Here is a 21,244-nt window from a genome sequence, read left to right as displayed (position 1 = left end):
TCCTTCAACTTTTTTACCGTATAGATTTTAACATTATTTTCCAATCAAATCAGATCATCAAATTCAAAAGATTCAAGTTCCTCCTACAAATGATGAAGTTCTTTAACAGCATCATCATTCATGTCCTTTACATCTTTATGACTCTTTAGAAGATAAAAAACTCTTCCCAAAGCCATGAATGACTTTTCAGTCAATTTTTCAACTCCGATTTCTTCTTTTCACTCCTTCAATAAGTTTAGGATGCTTAGAACACAGCTTCCTCCAATATATAGTTGAACAAAATATTTTCTTACTTTTTTTTTGGTGACTGAACATAACACAAAGAAAAAATACCTAAGAGAAAGAGTAACACTCCTCTCTAATAATAATGTCTAAATTATTAGGGGGTTGTAACCACTCTAGGTACACCTGCTTGTTTAAAGCAGCAGTCTTAGCCATTAAATCAGCCGCTCTGTTTGCTGTACGCTGGATGAGCACTAAAGTAGCTGTCCAATTGCGCTGAAGCATCTCTTTGATTTTGCCAAGCAGATCAGAGTCATTCGTAATCATGCTGGTTGTGCCTCGCGAAACAAGAAGAAATGCATCAAGATTATCAGTTTCACATATGACCTCTTTACACTCGCAATCCCAAGCCATAACAAGCCCTCTCCAAATAGCATGAAGCTCACAAGAGAGAACACTAGAAAGAGGTATACTGGCAGAACAACCTTTCATCCAAATTCCCATGCTGTCTCTAATAATACATCCAAAGCCCGCTAATTGCCCATTTTCAAAAACGCTTGCATCGCAGTTTACTTTACAGACATTCATTGGAGGTGGTTCCCAGTTATATTGCAAAGAGGAAGGAATAATATGTTTTTGGTTGGTAACAACCTTAGAGAAATCGCGAGCAGCATGTTGAACTAAGTGAACAATTTTCTCCTTACTCCATGGATCATCTTGATGGAAGATGTCATTGTTCCTATCCCTCCAAATCCACCAAAAGGCCGCTGCAAAGAGAAACTCATTTTTGTTGAGGTTAGAACGAATCCAAGACACAAAATCCAAACTAGAGTCCTCAGCGGTCATTCCCAAATTTAAGCTAATCCAAATCTGACGAGCTTTTTGGCAAGTCCTAAAGCAGTGGTTAATATCCTCTAGAGCAAGATAACATCGCTGACAAAAATCAGAAGTAGCAAGACCTCTTTGAAACCGGTAACTAGCTGTGGGAACTCCGTTGTTGAGACAAAGCCAGAGCAGACACTTTATCTTCTCCGGTATTCTCAAGCGCCAAAGCCAAAGCCAATTTTCATTATCGTTCCAGCCAAATTTCTTCTTCAATAGCCATTCATACCCGCTTTTAGTCGAGTAGGTGAGAGTATTTGAGTTTGTCCAAAACCAACCTGTTTTATCTCCTGCCTGCTTGATAGGATCAAAGAGCATCAAATCAAGTTTAACTTCTTCCGGAATCATTGTGCAAAGAATATCCCACCGCCAATGTCCATGGTACCAGACATCTTCTAGCTTCAAGTGAGAATCAGAGATGTGCACAAAAGGAACCAAAGGAGCTAGTGTTCCACATGGTCGCCAAGCATGATACCAAAAGGATTGGGACATCCTGCCTGTACACCAATCAAAACCATCACGAAGCTTTTCTATTGTCTTATAAATCGCTCGCCAAGTGCTTGAAACATTATTAGAAAAACTGGATGAAAAGCAAGACCTCCCAGATAAATATTTTGCCAACATAATTCTTACCCAAAGCTTATCATTATTATGCAGTAATTGCCAAACAAGCTTTCCTAATAAAGCAAAATTTACACACTGGGTATCTCTAATTCCCAAGCCTCCATATTTTCTTGGAGTGACAACTTTGCTCCACTTGACATAATTTAAGCATCGCTCCCCCACCTTTCCCTTCCACAAGAATTGTCTAAGCACAGAATCAATCTTTTGACAAATCGAAGTAGGAAAAAGAGTCACTTGCATCTGATAAATAGGAAGAGAAGAAGCAACAGATTTAATTAAGCAAAGCCTGCCTGCTCTGTTAAGGAGCCGACCTTTCCAACTAGCCAGCCTATTCTTGATCTTCTCTAAAGAGTCCGAAAAAATAGACCTAGCAGCTCGAGGATGGTTAAGGTTCACCCCCAAGTATTTGCCTAAGTCACTAGTAAAAGGAATATGAGAAACACCAGACAACATTTCCTTCCTTCTATTAGAGATATTTCTAGAACAAATAGCTTTAGATTTTTTAATGTTAACCTTCATACCTGAAGCTTTGCAGAACAACTCCAAGGTGTGCACAACATTCTGAACTTGATTTTTCTTCGCTTTACAAAAAAGGAGGAGGTCATCTGCAAACATCAAGTGAGAAACTCTAGGTCCTCCTCTAGAAACAGCCACACCATCCCAAATACCCTCGTCAACTTGTTTGGAAATGAAGCACGCCAATCTCTCCATGCACAAAACAAATAAATAAGGAGAAATTGGATCTCCTTGCCTGAGCCCTCTGCGAGGTTGGAAGCTGTCTAATCTATTCCCATTCCAAAGGATGGAAAGATTTGAAGCCTGAACACAATTCATTACAAGCCGAATAATTAGAGAAGGAAAGCCAAAAGATTCAAGAGTGTGCTCAAGAAAATTCCAATCAACTCTATCATAAGCCTTTTCTAAATCAATCTTAAAAGCCATAGCTCCTTTTCTAGACTTTGTCCGCTTAAGAAAGTGAAGAACTTCTTGGGCCACAATAATATTATCAGGCGCTCCTCTACCATGTATAAACCCTCCCTGAGTTGGGCTAACAATCTCATCCAAAAAAGGTCGTAATCTATTAACCAGCACTTTAGTCACTAGCTTATAAATTACATTACAAAGGCTTATTGGCCGAAAATTCTTCAATCTAGTTGGAGGGTCGCATTTAGGGATAAGAACAATCAAAGTTTCCAACAAAGAATGGCTTAAAGTCTCCCCTAAGAATGCTTTCTGAACAGTACGCCACACCTCATGACCCACCACATCCCAATATTCCTTGAAGAAAAAAACTTGAAAACCATCCGGCCCAGGAGCTTTGAACGAGCTCATATTATCCAGAGCTTCTTTAACCTCCAACATTGTTACTGGTTTAGACAAATTATCACAAGCATCCTGGCTAAGAGATGGCATAGGAATTTCTCCCATGCAATTAACCTCAACAGGCTCAGTAGAGCAAAAAATATTTTTGAAAAAATGAACGACCTCTCTTTGCAAAACTTCCGGATCATTAGACCAGGACCCATCACTGACCAGCAACCCATGAACCTTGTTAGATTTTCTTCTAATGATGGTTTGCATATGGAAAAAGCTAGTATTTCTATCACCATACCGAACCCATTGATCTCTTGACTTCTGGTACCAAAGCAATTCTTCCTGGGCCAAAACTAGATTGTACTCAGCTCTCAATTCTTCCTCTTTGTGCTTCAAAATCGGATCATCGTCAGCCTCCATTTTTTGTTGAATACAATTCAAATAAGTCTCCAATTCCCTCTTTTTAATAAAAATATTGCCGAAGACCGTAGAGTTGAATTCCAACGAAGCTTCTTGAACCCCCAACAACTTCCTATGGATGCCAAAGTCTGTACTATTCCAAGATTTCTGAACAATGGCCTTGTAATCAGGATGCGTTGCCCATGCCGCTTGGAATCTAAAAGGCCGGTTTCCTTTCTTGATAGGAACTCCTTGACATCGGATAAGTAGGGGACAATGATCAGAGTGGGAACGGCTGAGAACTTCAACAAAAGCTTCTGGAAAAAGAAGACGCCATTCTGCAGTACAGCAAGCTCTATCTAATCTCTTTGCAATTTCTCTGTTTCCTTGAATTTTACGGAACCAAGTAAACCGTCTTCCAGAGGTTGTCAGATCAAAAAGACCACAAGAATCTAGAGTACTTGCAAAGACACTACTGCGAGTCGAATAGTAATTACCCCCCTTCACCTCATGAACACTCAAAATATCATTAAAATCCCCAACCACCACCCATGGGTCCTGGATGCACAAACCAATATCAAGCAGATGACTCCATAATTCTACTCTATTAGTGGCTTGAGGGCTGCCATAAACCGCACTGCAAATCCATCTTCGCCCACCACCATCAATTTCCAAAGTTACACATTGATTCATAACCCAAAGAATTTTACAAGAAAATTTTAAATTAGCAGAGAGGAACCAAATTCCTCCCTTATGTCCAACAGCATCTACAATCCCTACAGGATAATAGCCTAATCTCCCCCAAAATTCTTTCATAGTTTCAAACCCAATATGAGTTTCCACCAAAATAAAAAAAGTTGGTTGAAATTTTCGTACTAACTCCTTACAGTGCACCCGAGACATCTTATTTGACGCTCCCCTTACATTCCAACTAATAATATTTAAATGGTCACAATCCATAAAAATAAATTAAATAATTGGAATTTATAATCATTCTACCTCACGTTGATGGACCCCTGTCTCCAATTGTCTTCTGGTGGACTTGCGTCGCAGAACCATCATTCTTCTGTTGAGGTTGGTTCTCCAAGTTTGTTGTTGCACTAGCTTTATTAAGCTCTTTTTGTACTCGAGAATCCGTTGACAATGCTTCAATAGGTGAGTTTTGAAGCGAAATAGGACGCTGCCTTTTGTGCCCTGCTTTAAAAAAAGGAGTACTCTGATCCTTGAAAGCCACCTGAGTTGTTCCCAAAGAGCCAAGCGTGGATGGAGGATCTTTCTTTTCCTTAGGCTCCACCTTTGCATTTGATAAAGACTTCACCTTTGCATTTGATGAGGATCCAGCATGCATTTTATTAGACCCAAAAGAAAATTTCTTACTCACCAAATTGGAGCATATTGCTACATTGGCTTTTTTTGGCACTACATTGGGGCCTTTACCCACTTTTTCCTTGCCTTTTCTACTAACTGTAACCCATTCATCCTCTTTTGCTTGAGTATCCCTATCCATGCGTGATTCTTGTAAATTATCATGCACAAGACCCACTGCTCCATGCTTCTCCATAATTGGAATTGATTTGGCATTAATTCCAAATTCAAAAGTTGAATTTTGATTTTTTACTGGGATTTGACTACCTTCTGCCGTTTTCTCATTGTTATCCACCGAAAACAGTGACGGCAAATTTTTTTCCTTCACCATGTTTTCCTTCCCAATGTCATTGTTGTTCTCTTTCGCACATTCTCTTGTTATATGCCCAAAGCAGCTACATTTTTCACAAATTAAATTCAAGTGCTCATATTCTATGTCATACATATGACCATCAACTTGAATCTTTTTTATGACTGGAAGTCCCAAGTTAATTTGCACACATGCTCTTGCATACTTTCCCCTTTCTGCAGACTTGGTGGCTAAATCGATGCGGATCGGTTTACCAACAGCTGACGCAATCATTTTCATGGCTTTCTCTTGATAATAGTTAATGTTTAAACCTGTGATTCTTATCCAAACCATGGTAGATCCAAAAGTGTTTTCACAAGGTCTGAATGAAGAACTCCAAGGTTTAACCGCAACATAACTACCAGTAATCATCCACGGTCCTCCAAGGAGAACTTTTTCTCTATCCTCCAAGAGATCAAATTTAACTAAGAAATAGCCAAAACCGACATCTAGTACCTCATATCCTCCTTTGGTTCTCCAGACTCCTTTAAGCCTGTGCGTGATCGCCGTATAGCTAAAGTTTTTTCCAAGAACTTTGATCACGATGGCATCTTTGTAGGGCTCTGCCAATATCTCCTTTGCTTCTTCAGTGAACGTCACAGTTGGTATCTCCGAATCGCCTTGCTTACCAACTACTGTAGCCATCTTATCCCCATCAAGAGAATCAGCAACCTCCAAAGCTCTCCTTGTTGAGGCACCCACAACTTTATCTCTGAACGATATCCGCTGACCTTGAATCTTGTTATTGTCTCCTTTAATTCCCTCCTTTTCACCTGATGCATGCCCACCTCCACTCTCCCCCTTATTGCTCTCGCCGGCATGGCCGGCTGCCTCGCTATGTGCCACCCTCGAAGACTCTCCCCCGCTCTCTCCACTCTCCATTTCAAAATTCAAAAAAATATTTTCTTACTTTGCATAAACTTTTGAAATCAACTAAATAGTTGTTATTTCTTATAATCAAAGGCATTATATTTTCTTACTTTGCATAAACTTTTGAAATCAACTAAATAGTTGTTATTTCTTATAATCAAAGGCATTATGTGATTATCATTAGGATGATGTTGATGACCGTCATTTTCAACACAAACTTCAGCCACGATAGCACAAAAAATTCTTTGTTAGATCATGAAAGTCAGTTGAAGTTATAAAACCACGAGTAACCTAAGCCACTAAGTTTTCATATTATCTCAAAATAAATGAAGTAAAAATTAAAAAACTTGAATAATTTTGGGCTGAATAGTATTATCTCCAATTGGTATTCCGTGTTTAATTTAATTTTTCATTGTTTTTTCTCTCTTATTTAATTTTGATCCCACTTATAAAATTAAAAGTAAAAGATTACACTTTATTTTCTCAAATATTTTTTCCATTGGAGAGGATCTATTTTCTCTCCAAATATTTCTAAAATGGCAATGTTAAATATTAAAGTAAATACGAAATAACCATAACATTTATATAAAGTCAAACATATTAATGAAGTTCAAAGAAATTAAGCTAAACACACTAATGACACTTAAATTAAGCCAATTGATTGGAAAATATTATAGTTGTAAGAAGCAAGAACAGGATATATGCGCTTTTTTTTTTTTCCACTTTATATTTTTTAACATTATTTTTCAACCAAGTCAAATCATCAAATTCAAAAGAGTTAAGTTGCTCCCACAAATCTCCTCATAAGTATCATCATCCATGTCCTTTACATTTTTATGACTCTTTAAAAAATGTAGAACTCTTCCCAAATCTATAAACTATCTTTCAGAAAAATTTTGACTCCAATTTCTCCTTTTCATTCTTCTAACAAGTTCAGGATGTTTAGAACATACTTCCTCTAATAGTTGAACAAAATCTTTTCGTATTTTGCATAAACTCTTGAAATCCACTAAGTGTTATTTCTTGTAACCAAAGGAATTATGTGATGAACATCATTCTCAATATAAACTTGAGCCAAGATAGTACAAGTATCGTCCACAAGAAATCCATTATTAGGATCATGAAGCTCAGTTAAAGTTATAAACGGTGAGAAACCACAGCTTTCATGTTTTTCACTGCTGAACTCATATTCACCACCCTCTACAAAATCATATACTAAATTGAAATTATGTGATAACAATCAAATTCATAAAACTAATAATAATATAAAATATTTAATTCTGATACTCGTGTATGCTTGTGATTCTTAAGAATTAAGGCATGTTTGATTTGAGTTTTTGTTTTTACTATCTTTTGTTTGTATAATTTTTGAACAAAAATAAAAATAATTTAGTTTTAAATTTGTACTTTTTGTTTCTTTTTTATAAATTCAAAAACTAAAAAAAATTAGAAATACAAACCAAAAAATCAATTAAATGTGAATCAATAAACCAAATGAAATGACAGTAACCAAACTTTATTATAAATAAACTACATGTATAAAAAAATGGTGAAAACTCATAACTTCACAAGTTGATAATTAAGAATCGTTAAATGATTTGACTGATTTGATTAAATTTTTGTCTAATTAACCCTAGTTATTAATTTCACGTAAAATTGATTGCACTTGAGTTTCTATCATAAATTTTTTTTCTAAATTGAGAGAGTAGAAAAAAAAATACCTAATATTTTTTCTTTATGGGAGTAGTAACTTTTTAGACTGAACTTGAATTTAGCGGTTTTACTCTAACTACCCGTCGTTAAAAAAGAACTATCACCATAAACCAAAAAAACTGATAAGTAGTTCTTTTCAATTTCATATGGATACAGAAAAATTCGCCTAAAATCAAATAAAAAAAATAATAATTATTATATATATATATATATATATATATATATATATAGATGAGTTTATTAAACTGCAGGTATATATAATATGTAATTAACTAATTATATATATTTATATATATAATTACATGCCATGGATAGTCCCCTGTAAAAAATGTATCTGAGTATTTGGGTTCGTGGTTTAATTCAGAGAAGTTACAAAGTATCCATGTGTACTTCACAGTTGTAGAGGTTTTTGTTTCAACTCTTCCTTCTTGAATAAATTTCTTCCTTTTCTCCGAAACTGAAAGTGATATTAAAGTAGGAATTATTACAAAAAAAAAAAAAAAATGGAAAGGCTTATGCTAAGATATATAGTAGATAATTAGGTAAATGATTTCATGTGGCCCAAAACTATATTACTTTAATTTTAATTAACATCATTTAAGTTTTATAGATATCTTTTCTATTTATATTAAAGTAAAAATTTAGGTGTAGTTAACTTTTTCACTAATTGTCGTTAGATAAAAATTTAGTTAAATCAATTATTTAACTCTTTTCAGCTATCAACTTCATGTACACATAATTTTTCACCTTATATTAAATATTAAAATAAATAAATGAATCAATCCATCGATCAAAAAATAAATAAATGAATAAGAATGAAGACAAAAATATATTAAAATTTTAAATTTGACTTGGCAAACAGCAATAATGCCACTTTTATTTAAAAAAAATAAATGAAGTTTCTTTTATATATTTAGAATTTAGATCTTCTAAATTTTAAATTTTCACTTTAAAAGAAAAATGTAATCTCTCACACTTGAATATTTTCTCTTTCATATATTTTTTGTCTCACTTATAAAATAAATAATAAAAGATTATATTTTACTTTCTAAAATAAAATCTAAAATTTAAAAAATCCAAATTCATATATTTGTCACAGGAATATTCGCAACTACTTATATTTTAATTGATAATATTAAAAATATTAAATAAAAATTAAAGAATCAGTATAAATACATGTGAGATCAATAGTAATAATTCCTAATAATACTATAAAAAAATTATTAACCAATATTTTAATGGAAAGGCTTATGCTAAGAATAAAAAATTAAACTTTACTAATAATACTATAAAAAAAATTATTGTCTAAAATTATCTAATAAAAAAACATTAAGAATTATAAATTTTGACGGGGCTAAAGTTCATGTTTATTGTTTTACGGTTAGGATCTATGTTCTCCTTCAACTTTTTCACCGCAAAAAAGATTTTAATATTATTTTTCAACCAAATTAGATTATCAAATCCAAAAGATTCAAATTCCTCCCACAAATTTTGAATTATGATCATGACTTTGTTCAACAATAAAAGAGAAAGAGGAATCATTAGAGTTTATTAATATTTTAAAAATACGAACTTATATTTAAGGAATTAACTAATCACTAATAAATCTTTTAAGTTTTTCTTTCATATCTTTCATGATCAAGTGAAATTCATCTGTTGTTTATTAAAAGGTCTCATTTGAATCTCGGTTGTAAGTTGTAACATAAAGAAAAATTATATGCTCACATGAAAATATTAAAAATGAATAACTATAGAAAAGTTTAAACACTCAACAAGATTAGTTTAGCTGAATCAGTCAATCGACAATACTATGATATGATAAATTACTATATTAATTTGAAAAAAAAAAGTTACAAAAAAAAACCAAATTAAAAAAAAAAGAGGCATATAACTCATTTAGGATTCGTATGTAAAAGATCACAGGAGTAAATATTCATTTAGGATCCAAGATAACTCATTTCACACTAAAGTAATTAATCACTTAGATACAAAATTATTAACCAATATTTTTAATTAGAGACATTCTACACAAAAGGGAAACCAACTTAGCTAGGTAGGTCTTCAATATCCCAACACATCATTTAAGTCTCTTTCTTCAAAACCTTCTTCAGCTTTAACCAATTCTTGTCTTGCCACTTTAAGATCAACTTCTAGAGCTGCCACATTCTCCTTCATTTTTTTCACATGCATAGCTTTTTCCTTATAATTACTCATGCCGAAAGCACACTTAACACGAGGCTCCAACCAAGCCAAATCATCAAATCCAAAAGCCTTTACTTCTTTCCATAAAACTTGAAGTTCCTTGCAAGCTTCATCATTCATATCCTTCACCTTCTTAGTCTTAAGAAAATGTAACACTCTTCCCAATGCCATGAATCCGCACTTGGTGAACATAGAACTATGATCGTTGTTCTTATGACATTCAATGAGTGATGGATGCTTTTGACAAGCTTCCTCTACCAATTGAATAAAACCCTTTTCCTTTGTGTTCTTCACTAAATCTTCATAATCATGAAAACATGATTTTAGTAGGGAATCCACAACAGTAGTTCTCCCAGCTCCATGATCTAATTGGTTCTGATGATGTGACGATTCCTCATTGATGGAGAATTCGGCAACAATTATAAAAGTATCATCCAAAATTAAACTCTTTATTTGAGCCGAAGACATTTTCCAAATGAAAATATATGCTGCATCATCAGCATCTCTATTGAATCGAACTTGTCCATCTTGCATCCAATTGTATATATATATATATTTTTTTATGAAGTGGAGCAGTAAAGATCAAATGACACTAAAAACAAGACATAAACACAAATAACAAGAATAATTCATTGTCATCTCCGGTATTACTATCAACAACCAAACGGATCAACTCCACACTATTTCTTATAATTCGAAAATGACAATATGTACACCTTCAACACTTGTCTCTAAACTCTCAAATACTCTTCTGTTCTGCTCCACTCAAATATTTCAGATAACCGCAAATAAATGCATCCAATTGTATATGTTAACACTTTTTTGATAAGTTTTATGAAATATATTATTAACAAAAAAAACTACATATATATCATAATAAATGTATTAAGTTGTATTCATCAAATGTAATGAGTCAATGCAACCATATACACGTATTATAAATTTTTATAAATGTTAAAATAAATTTAACTAATTAAAAATTGGGAGCTGAGCTAATAGTAAAACAATCTTAAATCTTAATCTACGTAATTATTTTTTATTTTATTTTATTTTATTTTATTTTATTCAATTTCAAATTATATTTGAGACGAAATTCTATTGTGTTGATTAACTCATAAATTAAACAAGGCTTAGTTCAATTATGAACCATTCTTCTAATAAAAAGCATAGATATATACCTATTGATTTTGTGAGTGTGTTAATCCTCTGATTAACAAGAGACAACTTGAAATTTACAGTGATGCTGTGTCCTTGAATCAAATCAAGAGAATAATCAACAAAATTCAAGCAAATGCCCACAAGGTCCTCATCTATATACACAATAATGCGCCTAAAAGTAATTCCAAAATTATATAAATCAAAATTTATCAATGGGCACATACACACTAATATAATAATATAGTGTTTTTATATAAAAAATGGGTATTCATAATTATTTTGAGAGTACCATGTGTAGCAACCAACAATAAAATATTCCGCCTCAGTCTCCAGCTTGGAGAAATTGTTGATGGTCCATGTGAATTTCTCAAACTTCTCATTCATGGTTTCATGATTCAACATTTCCACAGCCCTCCAATAATTGTTACAAAATAACTGAAATATTTTTATGAAATAGTAGTAGGTTAGTGAAATCTTCGGGACTTTAATTTTTATAAAATGGTCAACATACACTTGGACATTTTATTTTTATAAGAAGGGTTTAACTAATATACGTCTTTAGTGCACACGATAAAATTACCAATTAAAAATATTTTTATAGAAAATAATACAAAATTTTAATTTTAATTTCAATGCATTTATTGTATATTTATTAAAGTAAATTATCTAAAATTTTCTATTACTAGCAACCTTAATTTATACAAGATTAGCTAAACCCTTATAAGAATAACAAATTAGGAAATTAATGTTATTTATTAACAGAGCATGAAGGAAAAACGTACCAAGTTGAAATAAAGGCAAAGTGCAAGGAAACAGAAAGTAGATGGATATTGAAATTCATATTCAGATTCATTCTTATATATAAAACGGAGATGAAATCAAACAAGTCCAAAAGGGTCATTCTCGAGTTATGATGGTACATTGGTATCGATGCGCTAATCTAATTCGTTGCACAGTAATCACTCTCTTTTTTTGGTTGAACATGCATTGGAAAATGTTAACAGTAATAATGTTAGAGTCATACGTCTATTTGAATTATGTTTACCAGACATGAAATAGGCGGAAATAAATTGGATAATGTATATCCAAAAAAATTTTAAAATTATGATAAAATTAACTAGATTTAGAAATGTATTTTCAAAAGATTTTAAATATTGAATTTTGATATGATCTTTATAAATATAATTAAAAATATAATATTTTTATTTTAAAATTTGATCATTTTATTTTAAATTTTTTTTGTAATTTTATATTGTAAATAAATGAAATTAAAAAATGAGAAGTTGAGATCAAATTTTACATGAATTTTTTAAAATTATTCAAAATATTTATACAAAAATTTGATTGAAATGAACAAATCATATTTCAAATAGAAAATTTTTTTACCTATAAAAATGTAATTTTTTATATTGTTGTCATCTGTAATTTTTTAAAAATATTTTGTCCACGAATCTTTTAGTACCATTTTAATAATTTACTAAAAAACGTAACTAAACAAAGACATTTATATTTACTGTTTAGTAATATCAAATATCAAAATATGATAATGACATAATCTCATGTCCTTGTTATTATTAACAATTTGAAAATCATTGTATCTTTTAATTTTTATAAGTATTTAAATAACATTAGAAATTTTTTTTTTACCAAAAATAGAGAAATTCAAACACCCGATCTTTTAGATTAGTATAAAAAAAATATGCTATTTTAGCTATAACTCATTGGTAATATTAGAAAATTATTGGTTGATAAAAAATATATTATTGTATAGTTATAAAATCGTTTTTTAGAATAGTCAAATAGAACAGTTTTATTTGTTGCTATAAGCAGGAATGATCCAAAAATTTTAATATAGAGGGGCTAAATTTTAGATAATTTTATTCTTTCCATAAAGATAATCAACATATAGTTATTAGAGTTAATTTTTTAAAAATTTATATATATATATATATATATATAATTATAATTTTTTTCAAAATTTTATTTTTAATATGATAATTACATAAAAGAAATATAATAATATCAATAATACATTATAAAATTTAAAAATATCAATAATTTATAGCGTGTTTAGTTAAAAATTATCACATATTTTATTAATTAAAATTAATTCTTTCAAAAATTTTAAAAAATTTGAAAATAAATTATTAATTATTAATTATTTGAAAGACACCGTACCCTTATAGAATACAATATATAAAATATTTTTATAAAATTTTTTCATTTAACAATGTAAATTTAGAAGAAAAATGAATATTTTTTAAAAAAAATAATATCTAAAGTATATCATGTGATTACCAAAATATAACTATGTAAGTCAATATTAATATAATAATATAAATGTTAAATATATTAATATAAAAAAATAAATAATTTTCTTAAAAATAAATATAGAGATTACTATATAAAAATTAATTTGAAAAATACAAAGACTTGACGAAGGTATGATATTAAATTAGTTAAGTAAAAAATATTAGTGAATTAAACAATTAAGACATAAATTCATCACATAGTAAAAAATAATACATACAAATTTATTAAATTATATCATTTTTTTTAATTTTTTAAACACATATCTCATATATAATAAGTATAGTTTCTTAAAATTTGGGAGGGGGCCACTACTTGCTTCCCTCCGTCCCGGGCTATAAGTACATAATGAAAAATTAAATTTCAATAGTAACATTATAAAAATTATTGTCTAAAACTATCTAATAGAATAATTTTAAAGTATAGTAAATTTTAACAATAGTTTTTATGTGTATTATAAATTAAGTATTCTTAAGAAACGGTTTTTATGTGTATTTTTTATAATTATTTATACAATATTAAAAAATTATTGCTTAAAGATAAATGATTATAATAATCATAAAATCATTATTTAAAATAATCAAAGAAAATAATTTTATTTTATGATTAAAAATAATAAAAAAATTAAATTTTAATAATAGCACTATAAAAAATTATTGTCTAAAATCATCTAATAAGAGAATGATTTTAACGCATTACAAATTTTGATATTGTTAAAGGTCATATTTATTGGAGTGAATATTTCACTGTCAGAATTCACATTCTCCTTCAACTGTTTTATCATATATATTTTAATATTATTTTTCAACCAAGTCAGATCATCAAATCCAAAAGATTCAAGTTCTTCCAACAATTTGAATATATAAAGTACATATTTTATAAATAATTACGATAGAATAAAATTTGATAAGAGGTATTAAATAAAATTTTAAATAAGATTGTTGAGATTGATTTAAAAAATTGAATGTACATAAAATCTTATGATAGGAATTATTTTATTCATTACCACATGTGGCGCCAATTGTTCTTGTGTGGATGAATTTCTTAGGTATATATATCTCGACTTAGAAGAAATCGAATTTGTCTCTTCATCTCCAAAGAATGTATACTTTGGCAAAAAAAAAACACAGAGAGTGCGTACCTGCAAAAGACACTCCGACGCTCAAGTCAGTAATTGTTTAAGCAAGGATAGAGCTAGATGAAATATTATAAGGGACAAAAAATATTTACATAATAAAATAAGACTAAAATAAAATTTTAATAGAGATTAAACTGAAATTTACATATAATTTACATTTAAAAATTAAAATTAGGGGGTCATTGCCCCCTTTGCCACTATGTGGTTCCCCTACTGTGTTTAAGGGGTATAAAGATTCTATTATTATAGAATGTTAAACATGAAATAGAACATATAATGTATGTGTGTGTTTTAAGATGTAGATCAGAAATTGGTGTTTTTTATAGACATAAAATTGATAGTATAACCTTTGATCATTAAATTAAAATAATGGTTATTAAAATCATCTGTTACAAATTTAAAATAAAGATAAATAGAGTTGAGTTATAATTCATAATATAGAATAAATAATGATTATTAAGATCATCCGTTACAAACTTAAAATAAAAAAAAATAGAATTGAATTATAATTCATAATATACAACAAAGACCAAACTTTGATGGATTAATATTTATTGTAGTAAACATTTCCCCGATCAGGATTCATGTTCTCCTTCAACTTTTCCATCGCATAAATTTTAACACTATTTTCTAACAAAGTTAGATCATCGAATACAAAATATTCAAGTTCTTCCCACAAATTCTAAATTATGATCATGAATTTGTTCAACAATAAAAGAGAAAGAGGAATCATTATGAGTTTATTAATATTTTAAAAATACAAACTCATATTCAAGGGATTAATTAACCACTAATAAGTCTTTCAAGTTTATCTTTCATAACCTTTCATGATCAAGTGAAGTTCATATGTTGTCTATTAAAGGTCTCATTTGAATCGCAGTTGTAACAAATAGAAAAATTATATGCTCAAATGAAAATATTAAAAATAAATAAATATAGAAAAGTTTAAACACTCAACAAGATTAGTTTAGCTGAATCGACAACAATAAGATATGACAAATTATCATATTAATTTAAAAAAAAAGTTATAAAAAAACCAAATTAAAAAAAAGAGAGAGGCATATATAAGTAAAAGAGCAGAGAAGGAGTAAATATTCATTTAGGATCCAAATAATTCATTTCACACTAAAGTAATTAATCACTTAGATACAAAATTAATAACCAATATTTTTAATTAAAGACATTCTACACAAAAGTGAAACCAACCTAGCTATGTAGGTCTTCAATATCCCAACACATCATTTAAGTCCCTTTCTTCAAAACCTTCTTGAGCTTTAACCAATTCATCTCTTGCCACTTTAAGATCAACTTCTAGAGCATCCACATTCTCCTTCATTCTTTTCACATGCATAGCTCTCTCCTTATGATTTCTCATGCCCAAAGCACACTTAACATGAGGCTCCAACCAAGCCAAATCATCAAACCCAAAAGCCTTTACTTCTTCCCATAAAACTTGTAGTTCCTTGCAAGCTTCCTCATTCATATCCTTCACCTTCTTAGTCTTAAGAAAATGTAACACTCTTCCCAATGCCATGAATCCCCACTTGGTGAACATAGAACTATGATTTTTGTTCTTATGACATTCAATGACTGATGGATGCTTGCGGCAAGCTTCCTCTGCCAATTGAACAAAACCCTTTCCCTTTGTGTTCTCAAAATCTTCATAAACATGAAAACATGGTTTTGAGGAACCATCAATACTAGTGTTACTAGTTCCATCATCTAATTGGTTATGATGATGTGGTGATTCCTTCACGAAAAATTCGGCAACAATGATCAAATTATCATTAAAAGTAAGTTCTAATGGATCCAAAGACGTCCTCCAACTGAAAACACAACTTCCACGATGAGTATCTTCAGTGAATCTTACTTGTCCATCTTGCATGCAATTGTACATGTCAAAAGAAAAATTTGACTAAATTAAAAATTGGGAGCTAATAGTAATAGAATCTTAAATCTTAATCTTCGTGCTTATTTAATTTTATTTTATTTTATTCAATTTCAAATTATATTTGAGACGAAATTCTACAGTGTTGATTAACTCAGAGAACTTAAACAAACTTAATTCAATTGTGAACCATTCTTCTAATAAAAAGCATAGATACCTATTGCTATTGATTTTACGAGTGTGTCAACCCTCTGATTAACAAATGAGAACTTGAAATTTGTAGTGATGCTGTGTCCTTGAATCCAATCAACAACTTCCAAGATAAAGACCATAAGGCGGTTCTCATCTATACCCACAGAAATGCTCCTAAAAGTAATTCAAAATTATAAAAAAATTGTCAAAATATATCAATGGGTACATACAAATAATAAGGAAAAATCTAGAGGCAGTAACTTTTGTGTTTTTTGGCCAACACTTAACCATCAAAACAAAAGTGAATAATCTTCTATCATTAGATGTAATCTCACACCATTAAAAACACTATTAATGGCCACAAAATACCAAAATTGCTGACCCTAACATTCCTCGTAATATAATGTTTTTATATAACTTTGAAATGGGTATTCATAACTATTTTGAGTGTACCATGAATAGCCACCAAAAACAAACTGGTACTTCTCAAACTCCACCAGCACGTAGAAATTATTGTTGATGGTCCATGTGAATTTCTCAAACTTCTCACTCATTGTTTGATGATTTTCCATAATTCTTACAAAATAACTGAAATATTATCATACAATAGTAGTAGGTAAGTGAAATCCTGGCGACTTTGATTTTCATATAATAATTCTTACATTTTATATTTTTGAAAATAAGAAATTAGGAAACTAAAGTTATATATTATCAGATCAGAGTATGGAGGAATTACGTACCACGTTGAAATAAAGGCAAAGTGCAAGGGCACAGAGAAAGAAGAAGGATATTGACGAAGTTCAAATTCATACTTACGCGTGTATATATATATAACGGAGGACGAAATCACAGGAATCCAAAGATTCATTATTGAGTTATGATGGTACGTTGGAGTCGATGTCTAATCTAATTGGTTGCACAGTAATCACTCTTTATTTTTAGGTTGAACATGCATTGAAAAATGTTAAGAGTAATATTTATTGAATTATGTTTACGAGACATGAAATATAAACGGAGAGGTGGAAATAAATTGGATAATGTATATCTAAAAAAAATTTAAAAATATATATGATAAAATTAACTAGATTTAGAAATGTATTTTCAAAAAGATTTTAAATATTGAATTTTGATATAATTTTTATAAATATAGTTAAAAATAAAATATTTTTATTTTAAAATTTGATAATTTTACTCTGGTCTTTTTATATAATTTTTTTTAAATAATCGAAATTAAAAAAAATGAGAAGTTTAGAGATCAAATTTTGCATGAATTTTCTAAAATTATTCAAAATATTTATACAAAAATTTTATTTAAATGTACAAATTATATTTCAAATATAAAATTATTTTACTTAAAAAAATGTGATTTTGTATATTTTTGTCACTTTAAAATTTTTAAAAAAATTGTTTGTCATTTATAATTTTTTTTTTAAATATTTTGTCCACAAAATAGTACCATTTTAATAATTTATCCCAAAATGTAACTAAACAAAGATATTTGCATTTACTGTTTTTCTTTTTTACTAAAGATAAAGAGATTCGAACCTGCCATCTTTTAGGTAAGTATGAAGAGGCTATATTATTTGAGTTATAATTCATTAACTATTTGCATTCACTGTTTACTAACATTAAATATCAATATATCATAATGATATAATTTGCTGTCTTTGTTATTGTTATAGGCATCCGTTTTTATAACAATTTCAAAGAACAGCTTAAAATTATAATTCGATAGGTAACAGTTTTATGCCGTTTTAGCTTTGTTATTAATTTGGACAACGAATTAAAAACCATTGTATCTTTTTATTTGTATAATTATTTAAATAATATTAGAAAATTATTGCTTGATAAAAAAATTGTTATAATGATTATAAAATTATTTTTTAAAATAGTAAAAAAGAACAGTTTTATTTGTTGTTGTAACGTAATGAAAAATTGAACTTCAATAATAATATTATAAAAACTGTTGTCTAAGACTATCTAATAAAATGCTTTTAAAGTATAGCATAACGTTTTTTATATGTACTATAAATTAAGTATTCTTAGGTAATGATTTTTATGCGTATCTTTTGTATAATTATTTAAATAACATTAAAAAATCGTTGCTTAAAAACAAATAATTGTAACGTTATAAAATTGTTCTTTAAATTAGTCAAAGAGAACGATTTTATTTTATTTCTATAAATAATAAAAAATTAAACTTTAACAGTAACACTATAAAAAATTATTGTCTAAAATCATCTAATAAAAGAACGATTTTAAGGCATTACAAATTTTGACATTGTTAAAGCTCATATTTACAGAGTTAACATTTCACCAGTCAAGATTCACATTCTCCTTCAACCTTTTTACCGTATAGATTTTAACATTATTTTCCAACCAAGTCAAATCATTAGATTCAAAAGATTCAAATTCCTCCCACAAATTATGAAGTTCCTTAACAACATCATCATTAATGTCCTTTACATCTTTATAATTCTTTAAAAAATGAAAAACTCTTCCCAAAGCTATGAATGACTTTTCAGAAAATTTTTCACTCCGATTTCTTCTTTTTACTCCTTCAATAAGTTTAGGATGCTTAGAATACGCTTCCTCCAGGCCAATAGTTAGAACAAAATATTTTTTTACTTTGCATAAACCCTTGAAATCCACTAAATTGTTGTTGTTATTTCTTGTAATCAAAGGAATTATGCGATTATCATTAGTATGATATTGATGGCCATCATTCTCAACACAAACTTCAGCCACGATAGCATAAGAAATCCTTTATTAGATCATGAAACTCAGTTGAAGTTATAAACGATGAGTAACCAGAACCACTAAATTTTCATAGAATTTGTCTTCTATGAAGTTGTTCATTTAGTTTAGAGAGAAAAGTAATGCAATCTAAGCCATTAATAATATAAATAGTTTTGATCATCTTAAATAAATAAATAATAAATAAATACATTAAAAAAACCTTAAAAATTCGTGCGAGCAGCAGTTTCCAATACCGTGTGAGTTTTTCTTTTTATTACATCTTCTTTCTATTTTATTTAATTTTTTCTTTCTTTTTTTTCAACAAACACATAAAAATATAAATAAATTAACTTAATGTATATCAATATAAATTTTTTAGAGATCTATTAAACTAACATCACATCATTAATTATTCTAAACACTCTTTAGTTTGTTCTCAATTAGATTCTTATTTTAAGGATAAACAAAAAAATTGAGTACATTTATCTAAGAAAGATTTAGTACATTTACATGAGTATTTTTTTATATTAAAATAAAAAAATATTTCTTGATCCAATTTAAATTAATTAATTTTATTTTTTTATAAGATTTTTCAAAAAATTATTCATGATTCAAAAAAATGAAAGATTACTAGTGATCACCATTAATCTCTTTCATGACAAAACTTTAAATGTAAGTTATAGAAGACAAAAATAAAAAAAAAAAGAAGATAACCAAAATAACAACAATATCATGGAAGAATATGATAATAAAATATTAAAAGAGAATTAAATATTGTGAAAAAATAGAACCGAAAATAAATTTTTTTGTTGAAGAAAAGAAAGAAAAAACTAAATAAAATAGAAAGAAGATGAAATAAAAAGAAAAACTCACACGGTCTTTTAATGCATTTATTTATTATTTATTTATTTAAGATGATCAAAACCATTTATATTATCAATGACTTAGATTGCGTTACTTTTCTCTACAAAGTAAATGAACAACTTTAGAGACGCCAAATCCATTTTCATATTATCTCCAAATAAATGAAGTAAAAATTAAAAATATTAAATAATTTTGGACTGAATAGTATTATCTCCAAACATTTCTAAAATGGCAATATTAAATATTAAAGTAAATACGAAATAACCATAACATTCAAATAAAGTCAAACATATTAATGAAGTCCAAAGAAATTAAGCCAAACATACTAATCACACTTAATTTTTTTTTTTGCTGAAAAAAAGAAAAAAGAAAAAGAGAAACAAAGAGCCTAGGTTAAATCACGTTACACTTGTTTCCGAGACCATTTCAGTACTTTCAAGTTCCAACCACCCAATTTCCGAGACCATTCCAGCACTTCCAAGTTCCAACCACCCAGTTTCTTTTATGATTGCGCAAGACAACCAAAACCAGCTGTACTAGAATTGAAAAACACGCTACCATCACAACTTAATCACACTTAAATTAAGCTACGCGCATTTTTTTTCATTTTTTTCATCATATATTTTTTAACACCATTTTTCAACAAAGTCAAATCATCAAATCCAAAAGAATTAAGTTGCTCCTACAAATCCTGAAGCTCATCATAAGTATCACCATCCATGTCCTTTACTTCTTTATGACTCTTTAAAAAATGTAGAACTCTTCTCAAAGCCATAAACCATCTTTCAGTAAAATTTTCACTCCAATTTCTCTTTTTCACTCCTCTAACAAGTTCAGGATGTTTAGAACACGCTTCCTCCAATAGTTAAACAAAATTTTTTCGTACTTTGAATAAACTCTTGAAATCCACTAAGTTGTTGTTGTTATTTCTTGTAACCAAAGGCATTATGTGATTATCATTAGGATGTCGATGACCATCATTCTCAACACAAACTTCAGCCTCGATAGTACATAT

At 29.1% G+C, this 21,244-nt stretch overlaps 1 protein-coding gene across 1 annotated transcript; it reads right to left on the bottom strand.

Moving 5' to 3' along the window:
• Positions 1-15,289: 15,289 nt before the first annotated feature.
• On the bottom strand, positions 15,290-17,198 carry LOC112729463 (uncharacterized). The gene is made up of 3 exons (XM_025779649.2): positions 17,080-17,198; positions 16,652-16,800; positions 15,290-16,424 (listed from the first exon to the last, which is right to left on the bottom strand). The coding sequence occupies exons 1-3, from the start codon at positions 17,196-17,198 to the stop codon at positions 15,769-15,771; spliced, it is 924 nt and encodes a 307-aa protein (XP_025635434.1). The 3' UTR covers positions 15,290-15,768.
• Between the last annotated feature and the right edge of the window lie 4,046 nt (positions 17,199-21,244).

The sequence above is a fragment of the Arachis hypogaea genome, chromosome 12 (assembly GCF_003086295.3).
Source record: "Arachis hypogaea cultivar Tifrunner chromosome 12, arahy.Tifrunner.gnm2.J5K5, whole genome shotgun sequence".
In the NCBI taxonomy this organism is placed as follows: domain Eukaryota; kingdom Viridiplantae; phylum Streptophyta; class Magnoliopsida; order Fabales; family Fabaceae; genus Arachis; species Arachis hypogaea.
This window is presented reverse-complemented; position numbering and strand designations above follow the sequence as displayed.